The 15,832-nt window shown below is 52.6% G+C and overlaps 2 protein-coding genes across 2 annotated transcripts in view; one reads left to right on the forward strand and one right to left on the reverse strand.

Annotated features, from left to right (window-relative positions):
- SH3GLB2 (SH3 domain containing GRB2 like, endophilin B2) overlaps positions 1-12,216 on the forward strand; it is a 19,268-nt gene extending 7,052 nt beyond the window's left edge. The window contains exons 3-11 of the mRNA XM_012808255.2: positions 563-691; positions 5,338-5,471; positions 5,737-5,829; positions 8,040-8,102; positions 9,643-9,666; positions 10,062-10,151; positions 10,464-10,564; positions 10,950-11,190; positions 11,504-12,216. Of these exons, the coding sequence (XP_012663709.1) occupies positions 563-691; positions 5,338-5,471; positions 5,737-5,829; positions 8,040-8,102; positions 9,643-9,666; positions 10,062-10,151; positions 10,464-10,564; positions 10,950-11,190; positions 11,504-11,611 (983 nt within the window). The 3' untranslated portion in view covers positions 11,612-12,216. The remainder of the gene's footprint in view (positions 1-562; positions 692-5,337; positions 5,472-5,736; positions 5,830-8,039; positions 8,103-9,642; positions 9,667-10,061; positions 10,152-10,463; positions 10,565-10,949; positions 11,191-11,503) is intronic.
- Positions 12,217-13,393: 1,177 nt separating this feature from the next.
- NUP188 (nucleoporin 188) overlaps positions 13,394-15,832 on the reverse strand; it is a gene marked incomplete at its 5' end in the record, with an annotated part of 58,543 nt that continues 56,104 nt past the window's right edge. The window contains 6 exons of the mRNA XM_023516099.1: positions 13,394-14,011; positions 14,135-14,264; positions 14,399-14,472; positions 14,678-14,809; positions 14,951-15,193; positions 15,269-15,343. Coding sequence (XP_023371867.1) covers positions 13,835-14,011; positions 14,135-14,264; positions 14,399-14,472; positions 14,678-14,809; positions 14,951-15,193; positions 15,269-15,343 — 831 coding nt within the window. The remainder of the gene's footprint in view (positions 14,012-14,134; positions 14,265-14,398; positions 14,473-14,677; positions 14,810-14,950; positions 15,194-15,268; positions 15,344-15,832) is intronic.

The raw sequence follows: 15,832 nt of genomic DNA on the forward strand, positions 1-15,832 counted from the left end.
ATGACTTTTTTCTTTACCTGAAGATAAAGGAAATATTGAAAGGAAAACATTGTGATGACATTCAGGATATGAAGGGTAAAACGATGACATCTCTGGTGGCCATTCCAGAAAAAGAGTTCCAAAATTGCTTTGAAGGGTGGACTAGGTGCTGGCATTGGTTCACAGCTTCCCAAGGGGAGTACTTTGAAGGTGACCATAGTAATATTTAGCAATGAGGTATGTAGCACTTTTTCTAGGATGAGTTTGCGAACTTAATTGTCATGCCTTTGTACTAATGTAGGGGAAGTGGATGGGCTTTGACTTCAGCCCCATCTCTGCCAACTGTGTGTTTCCAGCAGGTGCTTCCTATCTCTGAGTCTTAACCTTCTCTTCTGTGGAATGAGGGGTTAATAATGCCAGTCTCATAGGGCTGAGATGGGCATAATAAGAAATTATTCTGGAAGTTACTAGGCTGGATGTGTCTATGGGCAGGGCCTGATCTGGGTCTATGTCTGTCACCATGGTTGTCATTACTGGGCTTAGACTACAGAGCCCTGTGGCTTTGGCTGCTGTCTCCTGACAGGTGCTCGAGTGGAGGAGTTCCTGTATGAGAAGCTGGACAGGAAGGTCCCCTCGCGGGTCACCAACGGGGAGCTGCTGGCTCAGTACATGGCAGAGGCAGCCAGTGAGCTGGGGCCTACCACTCCTTACGGTGAGGAGGCCTCATAGCCCAGGACTGGGGGTCACAGTGTCTGATTTTTTTCTCTCTTCCTTCATTTATTTATTTTTAATAAATAAATAGGCTAGACTCAGTGGCTCATACCTATCATCCTAGCACTCCCAGGAGGCCAAAATGGGTGGATTGCTTGAACTCAGGAGTTCTAGGTCAGCCAGAGCCAGAGCCAGAGCGAAATTCTGTCTCTAATAAAAACAGAAAAATTGGCTCGGCGCCTGTGGCTCAAGTGGCTAAGGTGCCAGCCACATACACCTAAGGTGGTGGGTTCAAATCCAGCCCGGGCCTGCCAAGCAACAATGATGGCTGCAACCAAAAAATAGCCAGGTGTTGTGGCGGGCACCTGTGGTCCCAGCTACTTGGGAGGCTGAGGCAGAGACTCGCTTGAGCCCAGGCGTTGGAGGTTGCTGTGAGCTGCGATGCTACGGCACTCTACCCAAGGGGACAGCTTGAGGCTCCGTCTCAAAAAAAAAAAAAAAAAAACAGAAAAATTGAGCAGCACCTGTGGCTCAAAGGAGCAGGGCACTGGCCCCATATGCCGGAGGTAGTGGATTCAAACCCAGCCCTGGCCAAAAACTGCAAAAAAAAAAAAAAAAAACAGAAAAATTGTGGCTTAGTAAGTAGGGTGCCAGCCCCTTATACCGAGGATGGTAGGTTCGAACCCATCCCCAGCCAAACTGCAACAAAAAAATAGCTGGGCATTGTGGTGGGCACCTGTGGTCCCAGCTACTTGGGAGGCCGAGGTAAGAGCATTGCCTAAACCTAAAAGTTGGAGATTGCTGTGAGCTGTGACAGCACGGCACTCTACCGAGAGTGACAAAGTAAGATTCTGTTTCTAAAAAAAGAAAAAGGCTTGGCACCTGTGGCTTAAGTGGCTAAGGCGCCAGCCATATATAACTGAGCTGGCGGGTTCAAATCTAGCCCAGGCCCGCCAAACAACAATGATGGCTGCAACCAAAAAATAGCCGGGTGTTGTGGCAGGCTCCTGTAATCCCAGCTACTTGGGAGGCAGAGGCAGGAGAATTGCTTGAGCCCAGGAGTTGGAGGTTGCTGTGAGCTATGAAGCCATAGTACTCTACCCAAGGTGACAGCTCGAGGCTCTGTCTCCAAAAAAAAAAAAAAAGAAAACCCCAGAAAAATTAGCCTGTTGTTATGTTGGGCTCCTGGGGAGGCTGAGGGAGGAGGATCACTTGAGCCCAGGAGTTTGAGGTTGCTGTGAGCTAGGCTGATGCCATTGCACTGTAGCCAAGGTGACAGAGTAAGACTCTGTTTCAAAAAATATGTATATGGAAATAATGTCTGAATTCATTCTAAATGTAAAAACCTCAATTGATGCAGAAAAAGACAGTAAAAATGGAATCTTCCCTTAACCAGTTTTGATGGGATTATACTATGTGTGAGCTGTTCTGCAACTTGACTTTTTGACTTGGTGTCATATACCTGTTCACTGTAGCACTTACAGAGCCACCTCAATCTTTTTCATTCATTATTTTTTAAAATTATTATTATTATTTTTTTTGAGATAGCATCTCACTCCATCACCCTTGGTAGAGTGCCATGGCATCACACAGCTCACAGCAACCTCCAACCCCTGAGCTTAGGCAATTCTCTTGCCTCAGCCTCCCAAGTAGCTGCAATTTTTTTTTTTTTTTTTTTTTTAGAGACAGAGTCTCACTCTGGTGTCACAGCTCACAGCAACCTCCAGCTTTTGGGCTTAGGTGATTCTCTTGCCTGAGCCTTCCAAGTAGCTGGGACTACAGGCACCCACCACAACACCTGGCTATTTTTTGTTGCAGTTTGGCCAGGTATAAGGGGCTGGTGCCCTACTCACTGAGCCACAGGCGCCACCCTTACATTATTTTTATTGAAGTACAATATATATATCATAAAATGTAGTTCACTTGCCTCAGCCTCCCAAGTACCTGAGACAACAGACACCCACCACAACGCCCAACTAGTTTTGTATTTTTAGGAGAGATGGGGTCTTGAGCTCAAATTATCCACCTGCCTCAGCCTCCCAGAGTGCTAGGATTATAGGCGTGAACCACTGCGCCTGGCCTATTAATCTCTATGGATTTGTCTTCAGGGTTGCTCATTTTTCCTTCTGCCTGTTCAAATCTCTGTTGAGCCTTGCTAGTGAATTTTTCATTTCAGTTATTGTTCTTTTCAACTACAGAATGTTCATTTGATTCTTTTTCATAATTTTTATTTCTTTATTTGATGATTCATTGTCATCATATTTTCCTTTAGTTCTTTCATCATAGTTTCTATTAGTTTCCTTGAACATACTTATAATAGCTGCTTAGAAATTCTTTGTCTGCTAAGTGTAACATCTCAGTCTCTTCTGAGACAGTGTCTATTGCTTTTTTCTTGTGTTTGAGCCACATTTTCCTACTTCTTTGTATATCTCATAATTTTTTTTTATTGAAATCTAGACATTTCATGTAGTATGTTATAGCAGTGCAGCTTTCTGTATCCTTTTTTTTTTTTTTCGGAGACAGAGTCTCACTATGTTGCCCTGGGTAGAGTGCCATGGCGTCACAGCTCACAGCAACCTCAAACTCTTGGGCTCAAGCAATTCTCTTGCTTCAGCCTCCCTAGTAGCTGGGACTACAGGTGCTTGCCACAATGCCAGCTATTTTTGTTGTTGTTGTTGCAGTTGTCATTGTTCTTTAGCTGGCCTGGGCCAGGTTCCAACCCGCCATCCTCTGTGTATGTGGCCGGCACCCTACCCACTGAGCTTCAGGTGCTGCCAGCTCTCTATATTCTGATCCCTCCGGGGGTGGCTGTTTGTTTGTTAGAGACTTGCCTGAGCTGTAGAGCCTGTGTCCTCTAGAGTGTGCAGCTGTTGATGTCTCTTCCTCCCCTTCCTCCCTTTTAAATGTTCCTTTTAAGTTTAGCTTAAACTTAGCAATGTAGAGGTTACCCCTGGATGAATATATATATGTTAGTGATCAGCTAGTGATTAGTCAAATGTTGTAAGTAAATTTGTTCTGTGATTTGGGGAGCACATTTCAAGTTCAGGCAGCTTCTATGTCTGTCCCAGCTTTAACTCTTAGAGTGTACAAAGTTTCCTGCTCAGCCCAGAATGAGCATATAGCTGGATTCTGCTTCTGTCCTGAGCATGCTACACATAGGGACAGCGTTCCAGACCACCAGAGGTGCCCAGGAGTTTACCAAGGCCTGCTGTCACTATATTTCCTAGATCACCTGTTAGATTTCTGGCAGCTGTGTTCCTTGTTCTGACCAGTATTCCAACTTCAGGTTAGCTACAATATTGGTTTTTCCCTATTCTTTGCTATTGAAACTATTGTTTTCAATGCAGTCCCTTGGTTTTTTTTTGCAGTTTTTGGCTGGGGCTGGGTTTGAGCCCTCCACCTCAGGTATATGGGATATGGGGCTGGCGCCTCACTCCTTTGAGCCACAGGCGTTGCCCACACTCCCTTGGGTTTTTCTGTGCTTTGGCTCCAAATCAAGCCAGCTCCCTCTAACAGCAGAACTGCCAGCCTCACAGATTGCCCAGCCTGGTAGAGCTATAGAAGCACAGAACGTGAGGAGATGGGTGCATCTCCAATCCAGTCACTTTTTGCTTTGTTTGCCTTTGGTTGATTTCCAGAGTTTGGAAAGGGATGTTTCTGACAGTTTTGTCTGGCATCAGATTTGTTGAGCTCTTCTCTGTCATTCTGGAAGTTCAGTCCTCTGCCCTAGATTTTTTTAATTGATTTTTTTCTGAGACAGGGTCTTGTTCTGTTGCCCAGGCCATCTTTGAGTCCTGGACTCAGGTAGTCTTCCTGCCTCAGCCTGCCCAGTAGGTAGGGCTACAGGTACCTGCCAAGATGTTCAGCTAACCTTATTTTTTGTAGGGATGGCGGTCTTGCCATGTTGTTCAAACTGGTCTTGGAACTGCTGGCCTTTTTTTTTTTTTGAGACAGAGCCTCAAGCTGTCACCCTGGGTAGCGTGCTGTGGCATCACAGCTCACAGCAACCTCCAACTCCTGAGCTCAAGCGATTCTCCTGCCTCCGCCTCCCAAGTAGTTTGGACTACAGGCGCCTGCCACAACGCTGGGTTATTTTTTGGTTGCAGCCATCATTGTTGTTTGGTAGCCTGGGCTGGATTTGAACCCGCCAGCTCAGGTATATGTGACTGGCGCCTTAGCCACTTGAGCCATAGGCGCCGAGCCAGAATTGCTGGCCTTAAGAAATCCTCCTGCCCAGACTCCCAAAGTGCTGGGATTATAGCTGTGAGCCAGCAGGGCTTGCCTAACACCCATTCTTTTTTTTTGTTTGTTTTGTTTTTTGTTAAACAGGCCTAGGCCAGGTTCAAACCTGCCACCCCTAGTGTAAAAGGCCCGTGTTCTAACCACTGAGATACAAGCACCTAGTGCCTCCCCCGCCTTTCTTTCTGGCTACATGGCATCTCATAGTTTGGCTGTCTCACTAATTTTTTTTTGGTCCCCAGTTGATGGCTATGTAGGTTGCTTTCACTTTTTGCACGACATATTATCCTACACTGAACACCCTGCTCTTTCCTCCTCAGCATGTCTTCTGCTCAGTTCTCCCCTACTGCCTGTGGATCAGAGCAGCCTGAGCCTGATCCTCTTCACCCTTCAACTCTGTTTTCTCAGGGAAGACACTAATCAAAGTGTCAGAAGCTGAAAAGCGCCTGGGAGCTGCAGAGAGGGATTTTATCCACATGGCCTCTGTCAACTTCCTCACTCCCCTGCGTAACTTCCTGGAAGGGGACTGGAAGACTATATCGGTGAGGGACTTGGGACCACTCTGCCTCCTGGTAACCACGGCAACCCCCTCCTCAGATCCTTCCAACATAGAATTTTTCTCCTGCTGGGGACCCAGAGCTCCTGGGGCCTTTATAGAGGTGGTTCCTGTGGACTAATGACCTGGCGTAACCTCCCATCTCTGGGCCTCAGTTTCCCTGTTTTGACCAAACAGCCCATGGGCCATTCTTGCCACAGCTAGGGGACTCTCAGGGCTGCCCGGAGTCTCACTGTTGCCCTGCTCTACAGAAGGAGAGGCGGCTCCTCCAGAACCGGCGTCTGGACTTGGATGCCTGCAAAGCACGGCTGAAGAGGGCCAAGGCCGCAGAAGCCAAAGCTACGGTAGGTGTCCCTGCTGGCCTCTTGGCCCCAGGCTCTGCTGGGATGTAAAGAGACCTGGTGTTCAGCATGACCCCACTCCCTCTCCTTGGCTGGAGAGGCTTGGCCGGGGGCACTGGGCTGGGCTAGCTTCTCAGGTCACGCTTCTCTGCCTCTACCCCAAAGGGAACCCTGGTGACCCCAGAACTCTGGGTCCCAGAGCAGACATTTATGGGGTAGATGCACCAGCAGCGCCCCCACGTTGGTACAGGTGTCACATTCTCCACAAGACAGCCAGCTGGAGTCTCTCGCATGCCCCTGCCCTGCCCTCCCCTCCTAGATGCTCTGCTCTGTCCCTGGCTCTGCCCAGCCATGGCTCCCCCTTACTAACATCCCTACCTGCTATTTAAATGCTGGGCCCAGGGTGCCCTGTGCTCAGGCACAGCCACCATGGTGTGGAGAGCCCCAGAGCTGGACTGCCCACTGCTCAGGGGTGAGTCTGAAGGGCCCTATCACGCAGCCCCATGAGACTAGATGGGAACTGGGCTGTTCCAGTTCCTCTTTTTCTCCCAGCTCATTGAACCCGATTCAGTCTGGCTGGGCCAATGGACATAGCAAGGGACAATTTGACTGGGGCTAGCCCAGGATTGGGGGAGCTGGGCCCGAGGGCAAGCCTGCTCCTGGCATGCTAGGGTGTACTCACATGGTATAGGGTATAGGAGTCTAAAGGCCACCTCACACTCTACAGAAGGAATTCTTAGGCCTTGGACATGCTAGAGAGACTGCCACCCATGCCTCCCCAGCCTTCTGCCCAGCTCCTAGATGCCCATGACGGCCCTGGCCTCAAATCTTCCTTGCATTCCCCTCCTATAGTGAGGCGGGGCTGTGGGGCCACAACCGGCCCTGAACTTCCCTAACAAGAGCTATGGGCACAGCTCAGCTCATTCAGGTGTGTGGGGTCTAGATCAGAGGATAGGGCTCAGCTGGTCCAGTCTTAGGGTTACCTAGGATGATTTGTGGCTTTGGCATGACCTCTTCTAAGTCATCTAGACGGGACAGTCTCCCCTATCAACTCGGGCTAGACAGCCTCTCTGGAGTAACTCAGCCAGAACAAACTCTTCCTCCAACAGCCAGGTGACAGGAACCTTTCTTTAGCCACTGCAGTGATGTGGCCTCTTCCTCACTTGCTGGGCCCAACACCCTCATGCCTTTGAGGTAGGCCAAGCCATGCCCTCCAGAGCTAGGACCTGCAGTACCAGGAACAGCATCCCAGAGGACTCAAGCCCCACATCTGCCCCCCAGACACACATACACCCCCTCAAGACTCCTGCCAGAGGGAGGGCTGTGTGCATCCATCCCCCGTCCACCTAGCCTTGCCAGGGCCTGGGGGGCCTCTTCCCGCCTGCACTGTGGACTCACTAACTCTTTGTTTTTGTTCCTTTCTGTTCTGCTTTGGGTAACTTGGCTCAGTGTGAGGGAGATGTGAGTATACCTGTCCCATGTGCTGTGCTGCTTCTGGTTTGCCCATCTCGCCCGTGGGCCCACAGTGCTGTGGCCACCCACGTCCTCGGGGCATTTTGCAAGCAGCTGGTCTCCTCACCAGAGCCTCAACCATGGAGAGTCTCTGGTTTAGGGGGGATGCCAGGCATTGGAGCCTGGAATCAGCTTTTTGCAAATGTTGAAAGCCTTGTCACTCTGTCCGTCCATGCATCCATCTGTCTACCCTCATTGTGGGGGAGGGGGCCTGCCCCTCAATGCAGGAGTGAGAGATGTGGTGTGTGGAGGTTCTGGGATGGAGAAAGCTGTGGTGGGGACAGGACGGGTTTTGTTTTGGGGACTCTGGGGCTCACTGGGGCATCTGAATGTGACTGATCCAGGGAGGAGGGGGCCATGGTTCCTGAGTAGGGCGGGGCCCAGCCTGTGGCTTGCCCAGAGGCAAGGACTATGACAGCAGCCATTGGCCCTCTCCTTGTAGTATCTGCTCTCGTGCCCCCCCCCCCACTTGGTCTTTGTCTGGACTTGGAGTCCCTAGGCCCTCCTCTTTTCCAGGCAGCTGGAGTCAGGAGAAGGGGCTTTGTGTTGTATTTGTCTGTGTCCTCCTGTCCTTGGGGCTGGGGCCTCCTGACATGTCCTTGTAGGAGACTCTGGGGCAGTCTTCTGGCTTCTGGCCCTGGCCCCGGCCCTGGCTTTGGCCCAGGGTGACCCCTTCCCCCATGAACTCTGTTCCCCGCCAGACGGTGCCTGACTTTCAGGAGACTAGACCTCGTAATTACATTCTCTCGGCCAGCGCCTCCTCGGTAAGCGCCCCCCAACCCCCACCAGGCTGCGTCCCCTTTCCCCTGCACCACTGGCCCTGAGTGCTCTGGAGCTGGAGCCAGTGGTAAGGCAGGGTAAGTTAAGGGTATTGTACACCTTGCCCGCTAGCCTGAGAGGAGGAAGAAGCTGCAGCCTCACCTCTCCCCTGGCCTGGCCCCCTGCTCTGTGACCATGTGGTGGGACTTGCTTCTCCCCCCATCAATGGCAGTGATGGCTCTGGTGGCTGCACTGAGAAGCATAGTGGACTTAGGACAGCAACTGTCCCCTCTCCAGGGGCCCTGGGAGTCTTGCTGTGGCTACCCCCACCACCTCCCTACCTGCGAATCCTATGCCCTGTGCAGCCCCTGAGGGCACAGGAAGGCCTGGCTTTCCTGAGTTCACAGGACCCTAGTGATAGGTGGCCAGGACATATGCTAGGTGTTGAGAGGCAAAGGAGATGGCCTGGGAGGTCAGTGGGCCCTACAGCTGCGCCAAGCCTGGGTAGCGGGGAGAGGATGGGTCAAGAAGGCTTCATGTGTCTTGGTGTCTGTTTTTACAGCTTTGTAGAGATGTTTGGTATTTACTGTTTAGTGGGAACTAGGCCAGTCGCATCCCTCCCTCATGCCTGTCAAAACCAAAGCTGCGCCTTTTGTGTCCCTCCCACGGCTCTGAAGGCAGTGCCCTCACACATAGACCCTTGGGGCCTGGCCCATCATGAGCATGCTGCTATTACCGGTGTGGTTGTTCCACGGCTGGGCGACTGTCCCTCAACAGCACTAACCCAGTGTGCTCTCAGCCCACCACTGGGCATCCGGTGCTGCACAGGTGCAGACTGCTCCTGGTTGTGGACTTCCAAGCAGCACTGGGGTTCAGGTGGGCTGTCCACATGGACGGCCATATGGGATGGCCTGTGTTCATATTCCATATTCCAGGTTATTGTCTTAGGTCGGATCACCAGATGTGGGCAGGAGCAGTGGGCCTCTTAAGTCATAGCAGGAGAGGGGGGGCCTTTTTAGACCTTGGATGACTCTTCCCTGTTCCCGCCCGCCTCGCTGGGCTGCGTGGAAGGAGAAACATCTTGGAGGGTGGAGACTGCCCTGTTTTTTTCTTTTGCCACTGAACCTGGGTGTGACTCAGGCACAAGGCTGCCTTTCTCTGCTGGAGGACAGAAAGGTTCAGTGACTGGCCCAGGGTCACACCATCCTTCCTCCTAGCCCAGTAGCCTTAGCCAAGAGTCAAGGTGGTGTGGGGGAACACTTGGGCTCTCTTGAGAACCCACTCGGATAGGGGCTGACACTGTTATAGAAACCAGGCAAGACTTCCCAGCTGGCTGTCCCCACCCTGCATGTGGCACCCTGTTCTCACACTGGGCCTTGCCCTAGCCTCAGCTCCTGGTTGAGCTAGGAGGGTAGTGGGGCACGGTGGGGCACGTAGTGGGACACAGTGGGCAGACTAGGGCTTCTGGGAGCTGGGTTGGGGCATGGGCTCAGGTCTGGCTGTCCTCCCCTCCCCTGCTGACCAATCCTGTTGTGGTCTCCGCAGCTCTGGAATGATGAGGTGGACAAGGTGAGTTGAGTCTTGGGGGAAGCAGGGATGGGGCCCAGATCCAGGCATACCTGCTATTGTGGGCTCTGCCCTACATCCACTGGGGGTACTATTGGGGGAAGAGGGGACTACTTGCCCTCTGAAGGGAGTTGCCTTTGGGAGGCATTTGCTAGGTGGATTTTCCTGATGGGTGGGGGATGGAAAGTCTGTCACTTTGGCTGCCCCTAGGAGTCCTGAGGGGGGTCTAGCTTCTGCAGGGGTCAGAGCTCCGGGTGTGGAGTCAGGTAGACCCAGATGTCTCTCTGCATCCCCGGGGAAGTAACAGGCTGCTCCTCAGGGTACAGGGGAAGGTTAGGGGAAGGGGAGTTGGGTAGGTGATGTGTGCACTCAGATCTGCCCTTCCCTGCCCTGCCCAGGCGGAGCAGGAGCTCCGAGTGGCCCAGACGGAGTTTGACCGGCAGGCAGAAGTGACCCGTCTCCTGCTTGAGGGAATCAGTAGCACTCACGTGAGTTCTGCCCTCCTGCCCCCAGTAAACCCACCTATAAGCAGGAGTGAATGTATTCAGGAGGTGAGCAGGACAGTGTTGGCCTTGCATCTCTGAGGATGACTCTTAGCACAACTGGAGGGGCCTTCATAGAGCAAATGCCACAGGGTAGGGTATCTATCCCCCAGTGGGACAGGTGTCTGGGACAGAACACACTAGAGTGTTGGGCCAGGATCCAGCAAAGGACTACTGTAGAGAAATTTTTTTGTCCCCTGAGGTTCTGCTCATCTTGGGGGCAGGAAGTTGACCTCGGCACTGGCCTGATCCCCACAGGTAAACCACCTTCGCTGCCTACACGAGTTTGTCAAGTCTCAGACAACATACTACGCACAGTGCTACCGCCATATGCTGGACTTACAGAAGCAGCTGGGCAGGTATGTGTGTGATGCCCCCACTCCCAGGCCCAGTGGGCAAGGGCCTTCTCCCCAACACACAGAGCCTGACTGGAGGGCTGTGCCTGGAACCCACTCTGGGCTCACCCTCAATTTGCATGTGGGTGAGGTGGCTAGACTTGGTAACTGCCAAGTCCCCTGGGGCTTTGAGAGCAGTTTCTAGAGAATGCCTGGGGTGTGGAGCTTGGGAACAGGACCATCTCACTCTTGCTTTGCTCTTCCCTTTGTGCTGCCAGCTCCCAGGGTGCCATGTGAGTAGTGAGGATGGGACTGGGGAGGGGCTCTTGCCTTTGGAGTATCTGTTGGGGCCTGGAGGACTCCCTTGTGGGTATGACTCCCACTTGCTGAGGTGCTCCCTCCTTTCCAGATTCCCAGGCACTTTCGTGGGCACCACAGAGCCTGCCTCCCCGCCCCTGAGCAGCACCTCACCCACCACCACTGCAGCCACTATGCCTGTGGTGGCCTCTGTGCCCAGCCTGGCTCCTCCAGGGGAGGCTGCACTATGCCTGGAGGAGGTGGTGCCCCCTGCCAGTGGGACCCGCAAAGCCCGGGTGCTCTACGACTACGAGGCTGCTGACAGCAGTGAGCTGGCCCTGCTGGCTGATGAGGTGGGCCTGGTACCACAGAGAGGGCAGGCATGGGCTGTGAGGTGCTGCCAGGGAACCAGGACTGGGTGCACAGAGCCTGGAAGGGTGGGCAGTGGGTATGGTGAGCCCAACGGCTTTATGAGGGGCATCTGTCTCTAAGGAGGTAATCCTTACTCCACTGGGTCTCAGCAGTGCAGGCGAGGCAGTAGACACTGCCACTGAAGGTACAGATGTCCTCATCACTGGGAGGTGGCAGGTCTGTCCCCACTTACTCTTGGAGCCACCTCTTCCCCTAGTTGGGGCATGACCTTCCCTCTCTACCATCCTTCTACAGCTCATCACTGTCTACAGCCTACCTGGCATGGATCCTGACTGGCTCATCGGTGAGAGAGGCAACAAGAAGGGCAAGGTCCCTGTCACCTACTTGGAACTGCTTAGCTAGACAGGCCACCTCTCAGCCCCTGCCTTTTCTGGCCTGGCAGGAAAGGACAGGCATAGCCTGGCCACTTATCTTGTTTGCTGGCGATACAGCTGCTCAGGGTGGGGAGACTACTTCACTGAGTTCTGCCCTTGTCCCGTCAGCTGTGAGGGAACCCAAGAGGCTGAATGTCCCTGCCCTACCCCGATCCTGCTTCTGACCTGTGGTTCTGGAGCCCCCAACCCTGCCTGCACCTCCCGAGCACCCCAGCTCTCTTGGCTTCTGCTAAGGAGGGGGGCTGCCTGCAGCAGCTGCACGTGGCACCTAGTCCAGGGTGGGGGCAGCCACAGACAGACCTAGGAAGCCCTGGGGTATCCTTGGCAAGAAGAGAGCCCCTGCTCTTAGTTGCCAAAAGCAGCACAGGGGAAAAGGTGAAATAGGCAGGGCTCTAGGGGGAGGGAAGAGCATCTTTTGGTGCTACCCTGCCCCATCCCCCTCACAGGGGGCTCAACCAAGCCTGGTGGCTGCAGCCTTCACCTCTTCACACTCACTTTTTAACTGGTGTTTCTACTTCTGCCTGTCTGCTTGCTCTCTAGCCAACGACAAATAATAAACCCTCCTGTGTGCGAGTTGCCTGGGCTCCTATCAGGGGCCAGCCCTGCAGGTGGGAAAGGGAAGGGAAGACTTGGCTTTGCCCCACTCTTTCTGGGTGGGGTGACCTACAGTGTAAGGGTGGTCAGCAGCTGGCCCCCTAAGATATACTAGTGAAGGTTAAAAGGCCAGCTCCAAGGTGGGACCTGTAGCCTTTCCAGCAATCCCTTCCTGACGCGGAGCCTGTGCCTCAGGGAGCACTGCTATTCCCAGACATGAAGCTGCACAGGAAACACTTCATTCCTGGCTCAGTGCCCATAGCACAGTGGTTATGGCGCTCGCCATATGCACCAAGGCTGGGGGATTCGAGCCCAGCCAAGGCCAGCTAAACAATGACAAGTGAAACAAGAAAAACAGCTGGGCGTTGTGGCAGGTGCCTGTAGTCCCAGCTACTTGGGAGGCTGAGGCAAGAGAATCGCTTAAACCGTAGAGTTTGAGATTGCTGTGACACCATGGCACTCTACTGAGGGCGACATAGTGAAACTCTGTCACATGCATAAGAAAAGAAAACATTTCATTCTTAAGAAAAACATTTCTAAACGTGGGTGGATTGTGAAGTGGACTACAGAACCCACCTGACAGTTTAAGTTCAAGTAATTGGTAGCTGTCAGTACTTTCTGCTGATCTGACATGGAGCCTCACATGCCTGTGTTCTCACATTGTCCTGGGCATCCACAATTTACAGATGAGGAAAGATGAGCAAGACAGTCACCACCTCAAGATACCACAACTGGCAAGTGGCCATGCAGAGACCCAAGCCCAGGTCAGCCTAATTCTAGAAACCTCTAGATAGCCCTTAGTGGGGCCTAGCACTTTCTGACTTAAGTGCTAAGGAAGCCAACAGCTGGCTGGGCTTCTGAAGAGGGGGATGAGGAAGGTAGAGACACAGCTATAGACAGGAAGGTGCAGAGCTTCAAGAAAGCTACACCTGAGAGAGCTCAGCCAGCTGGGCAAATTGGAGTTCACAGACAGGACAATAAAAGGAACATCTAACAACAACCACCCAGCACACCCATCTCCCTGAGGATGAGTCAACCATTCATAGAGATCCTGCCTTCCCCAAGTCACCACCTGGGCCTTTTGCCTAGGGAGACTACTCTTCAAGACTCTGTGAGGTGGCTTGTCATTTCCAGGCCTTAGTTACATGTGACACAGTTGTCTATAAACAGTATTTTTTAATATATGTATAAATAGACCACAGTATTACCAAAAAAACTGCCAGAACAGATCATGGAAAACAGATTTTTAACCCCCTGCATAGAGTCTCCCTCCTGGACAGCTGTACACCAGCTCCTGCCTCTCCCTGGGCCAGCAAAGTGCTGTGGGGAATGCTCAAAGGAAAGGAATTCAATTCTTTGGGGGCATTTTGAATTCGACAGCCTGAGCACAAGGGGCTCTTGGCTCTCTGCCCCTTCTGTTGACATCTTCATCTATTATAAAAATAATGTCAGCAGGTAGGTGGCTGGAGTCATGGCCGCTCTGGGGAGGGGGTGACTGGATCTGCTCTCTGTTGCAGACAGGCCCCAGCAGCCAAAACACTCCCACCATCTGGGGCAACAGTGCTGGAGAATGGTAGGTGGGCAGTAAGCCACTGCCCTATCTTTGCACGTGATGGACAAAGGCCTGCACTAGTTGGATAAGAGGCTCCTGGCTCTCAGGGCTGGCTTTGGAGAGAGAGGTGGACTTGGCTTGTGATGAGGGGAGGACGCCAGCAGCAGGAGAGCTGGGGGCTCCCCGGCGGAAGTAGCGTGAGAGGCTGGAGAGCAGTGTGCTCTACAAAAAAAAAAAAAAAAAGGCAGCTCAATGAGGCCTAATGCTTTTGGATTACCACCCCACCCCTCAGGAGCTAGCCAGGCAAGAGCTCCACCAATCATAACCCCCTGTATCCATCCATACCAACTCTGAGCTGAGCTCCTGCTTCATCCGCTGCTTGTCCCGGGGATGTACAGCTGGATCCCTAAGGTACCGCATTGCCTGGGAGATGAGCAGGTAGAAGCAGTTTTCCATGGTAAACATCAGGAGGGACCTGGGAGGGAGGGCAGGCTGTTGGCACTGTTGCACAGAGCCAAGCTGACAAGTATAAGGAAAGCCATTTAACCAAGAGAACAGTGGGCCCATGCTTGCCCCAGCCCCTTGTTAGATCCCAAAAGGAGGTCTCACTTCAATGTCCTTGTTCCTTCTGCCTGTGTGCTGAGCCCCACAGCCTGGGTGAGGGGCTCCTTTTTCTTGTCCAGCTAGAGGAAGAGAATAAGCAGTAAAAAATAAGCTGACAATAACAGCTCCCAGTTGCTGAGAGTTTTCTGCACATTGGTGACCTCATTTAATCTTTAGGCTGGTTCTATCCCTAGGAAGGTCATAATAACATGCCCAAGGTTAGCTAGGTGGTGGCAGACTAAAGAACAGTGGGTTCAGGGCAGAGTCTGGCAGTACCCAACTTACCTCTCCAAGCATGTTGAGGGCCACATTCACTGTGGCCAGAAGGGTCCCAAAGGAGGGGGCTACTTCAGAGTCAAAGGTAGGGGTGGTAAAACTCAGGGCAAACAGGAAGTTGTATTCAGCAAGGTCCAGGGACTACGAGGCAAGATGAGACTGACCTAGGACCCAGCTAAGACACCAGGCAGTGCTCAGTGCAGAGCAGAGGGGATCAGAGCACAACACAGCATTCAAAGCTCAGGGAAGGTGGTAGAGCCACCACATGGTGGCACCCAGTACCTGATCCAGCAGGATCTGGCAGACATCTGGGGTGAAGTGTCGCAGGGCTGCCAGGGTCCTGCTCAGGATCTTGAGAAGGCCATACTGGACTGTATGCAAGGCCCGCTGCTCTGAGGCCTCTGTGTCAGCAGTGGGCTGCTTGGAGGAACAGCAGACAGGGGCAGCAGGTGTAGCTATAGGAGCGATGGGCGGTCGCTGGACTCGGGGGGTGACAGCTGAGGGGAGGCCATCTCCATTTTTGTTCTGGGGAGTCAGGAAATAAAGGTGGAGCCCACTGCAGCCAGAGTGAGGCATTCCAGGGCACTCGGGCTCGGTTACCTGTAAGTAGTGCTGCAGCATCTTGCGGCTGTGCAGGAGGGAGGTACAGGCCTGGCACAAGTAACCCAAGTTGACCTGGGACAGACACAGGAGGGAGGAAGAAGATCCTCTTGGCGGCAGCCCCCGTCATCTGACCAGACTGACCCAACAAGTGTCTACACAATACCAACATGCTTTCTCACAACACTCTTCTCTTACCTACTACTGCTCTCTTGTCCATACTCTGCTTACAGCCATTAAGCATGCAGGACTGCAAAGTCATGGTCTGCAGTGCTCAGGCCTGCAATGTTGGTCTGCACTGTTACCCTAGGACCTAGCTAAATGCCCAGCACATCTGATTCTCAACTGTAACTCTGTCCTTAAGGTATCTGAATAAGGTTCATCTGTTACAGCTCAACTTTTTTTTTTTTTTTTTGAGACAGAATCTTACTTTGTTACCCTTGGTAGACTGCAATGACATCATAGCTCATGGCAACCTACAACTCTTGGGCTTAAGCGATCCTCTTGCCTCAGCCTCCCAAGTAACTGGGACTACAGGTGCCTGCCACAACACCCAGCTTTTTT

The sequence above is a fragment of the Otolemur garnettii genome, unplaced genomic scaffold (genome assembly GCF_000181295.1).
Source record: "Otolemur garnettii isolate 467f Iridium unplaced genomic scaffold, OtoGar3 scaffold00087, whole genome shotgun sequence".
NCBI classification, from domain to species: Eukaryota; Metazoa; Chordata; class Mammalia; order Primates; family Galagidae; genus Otolemur; species Otolemur garnettii.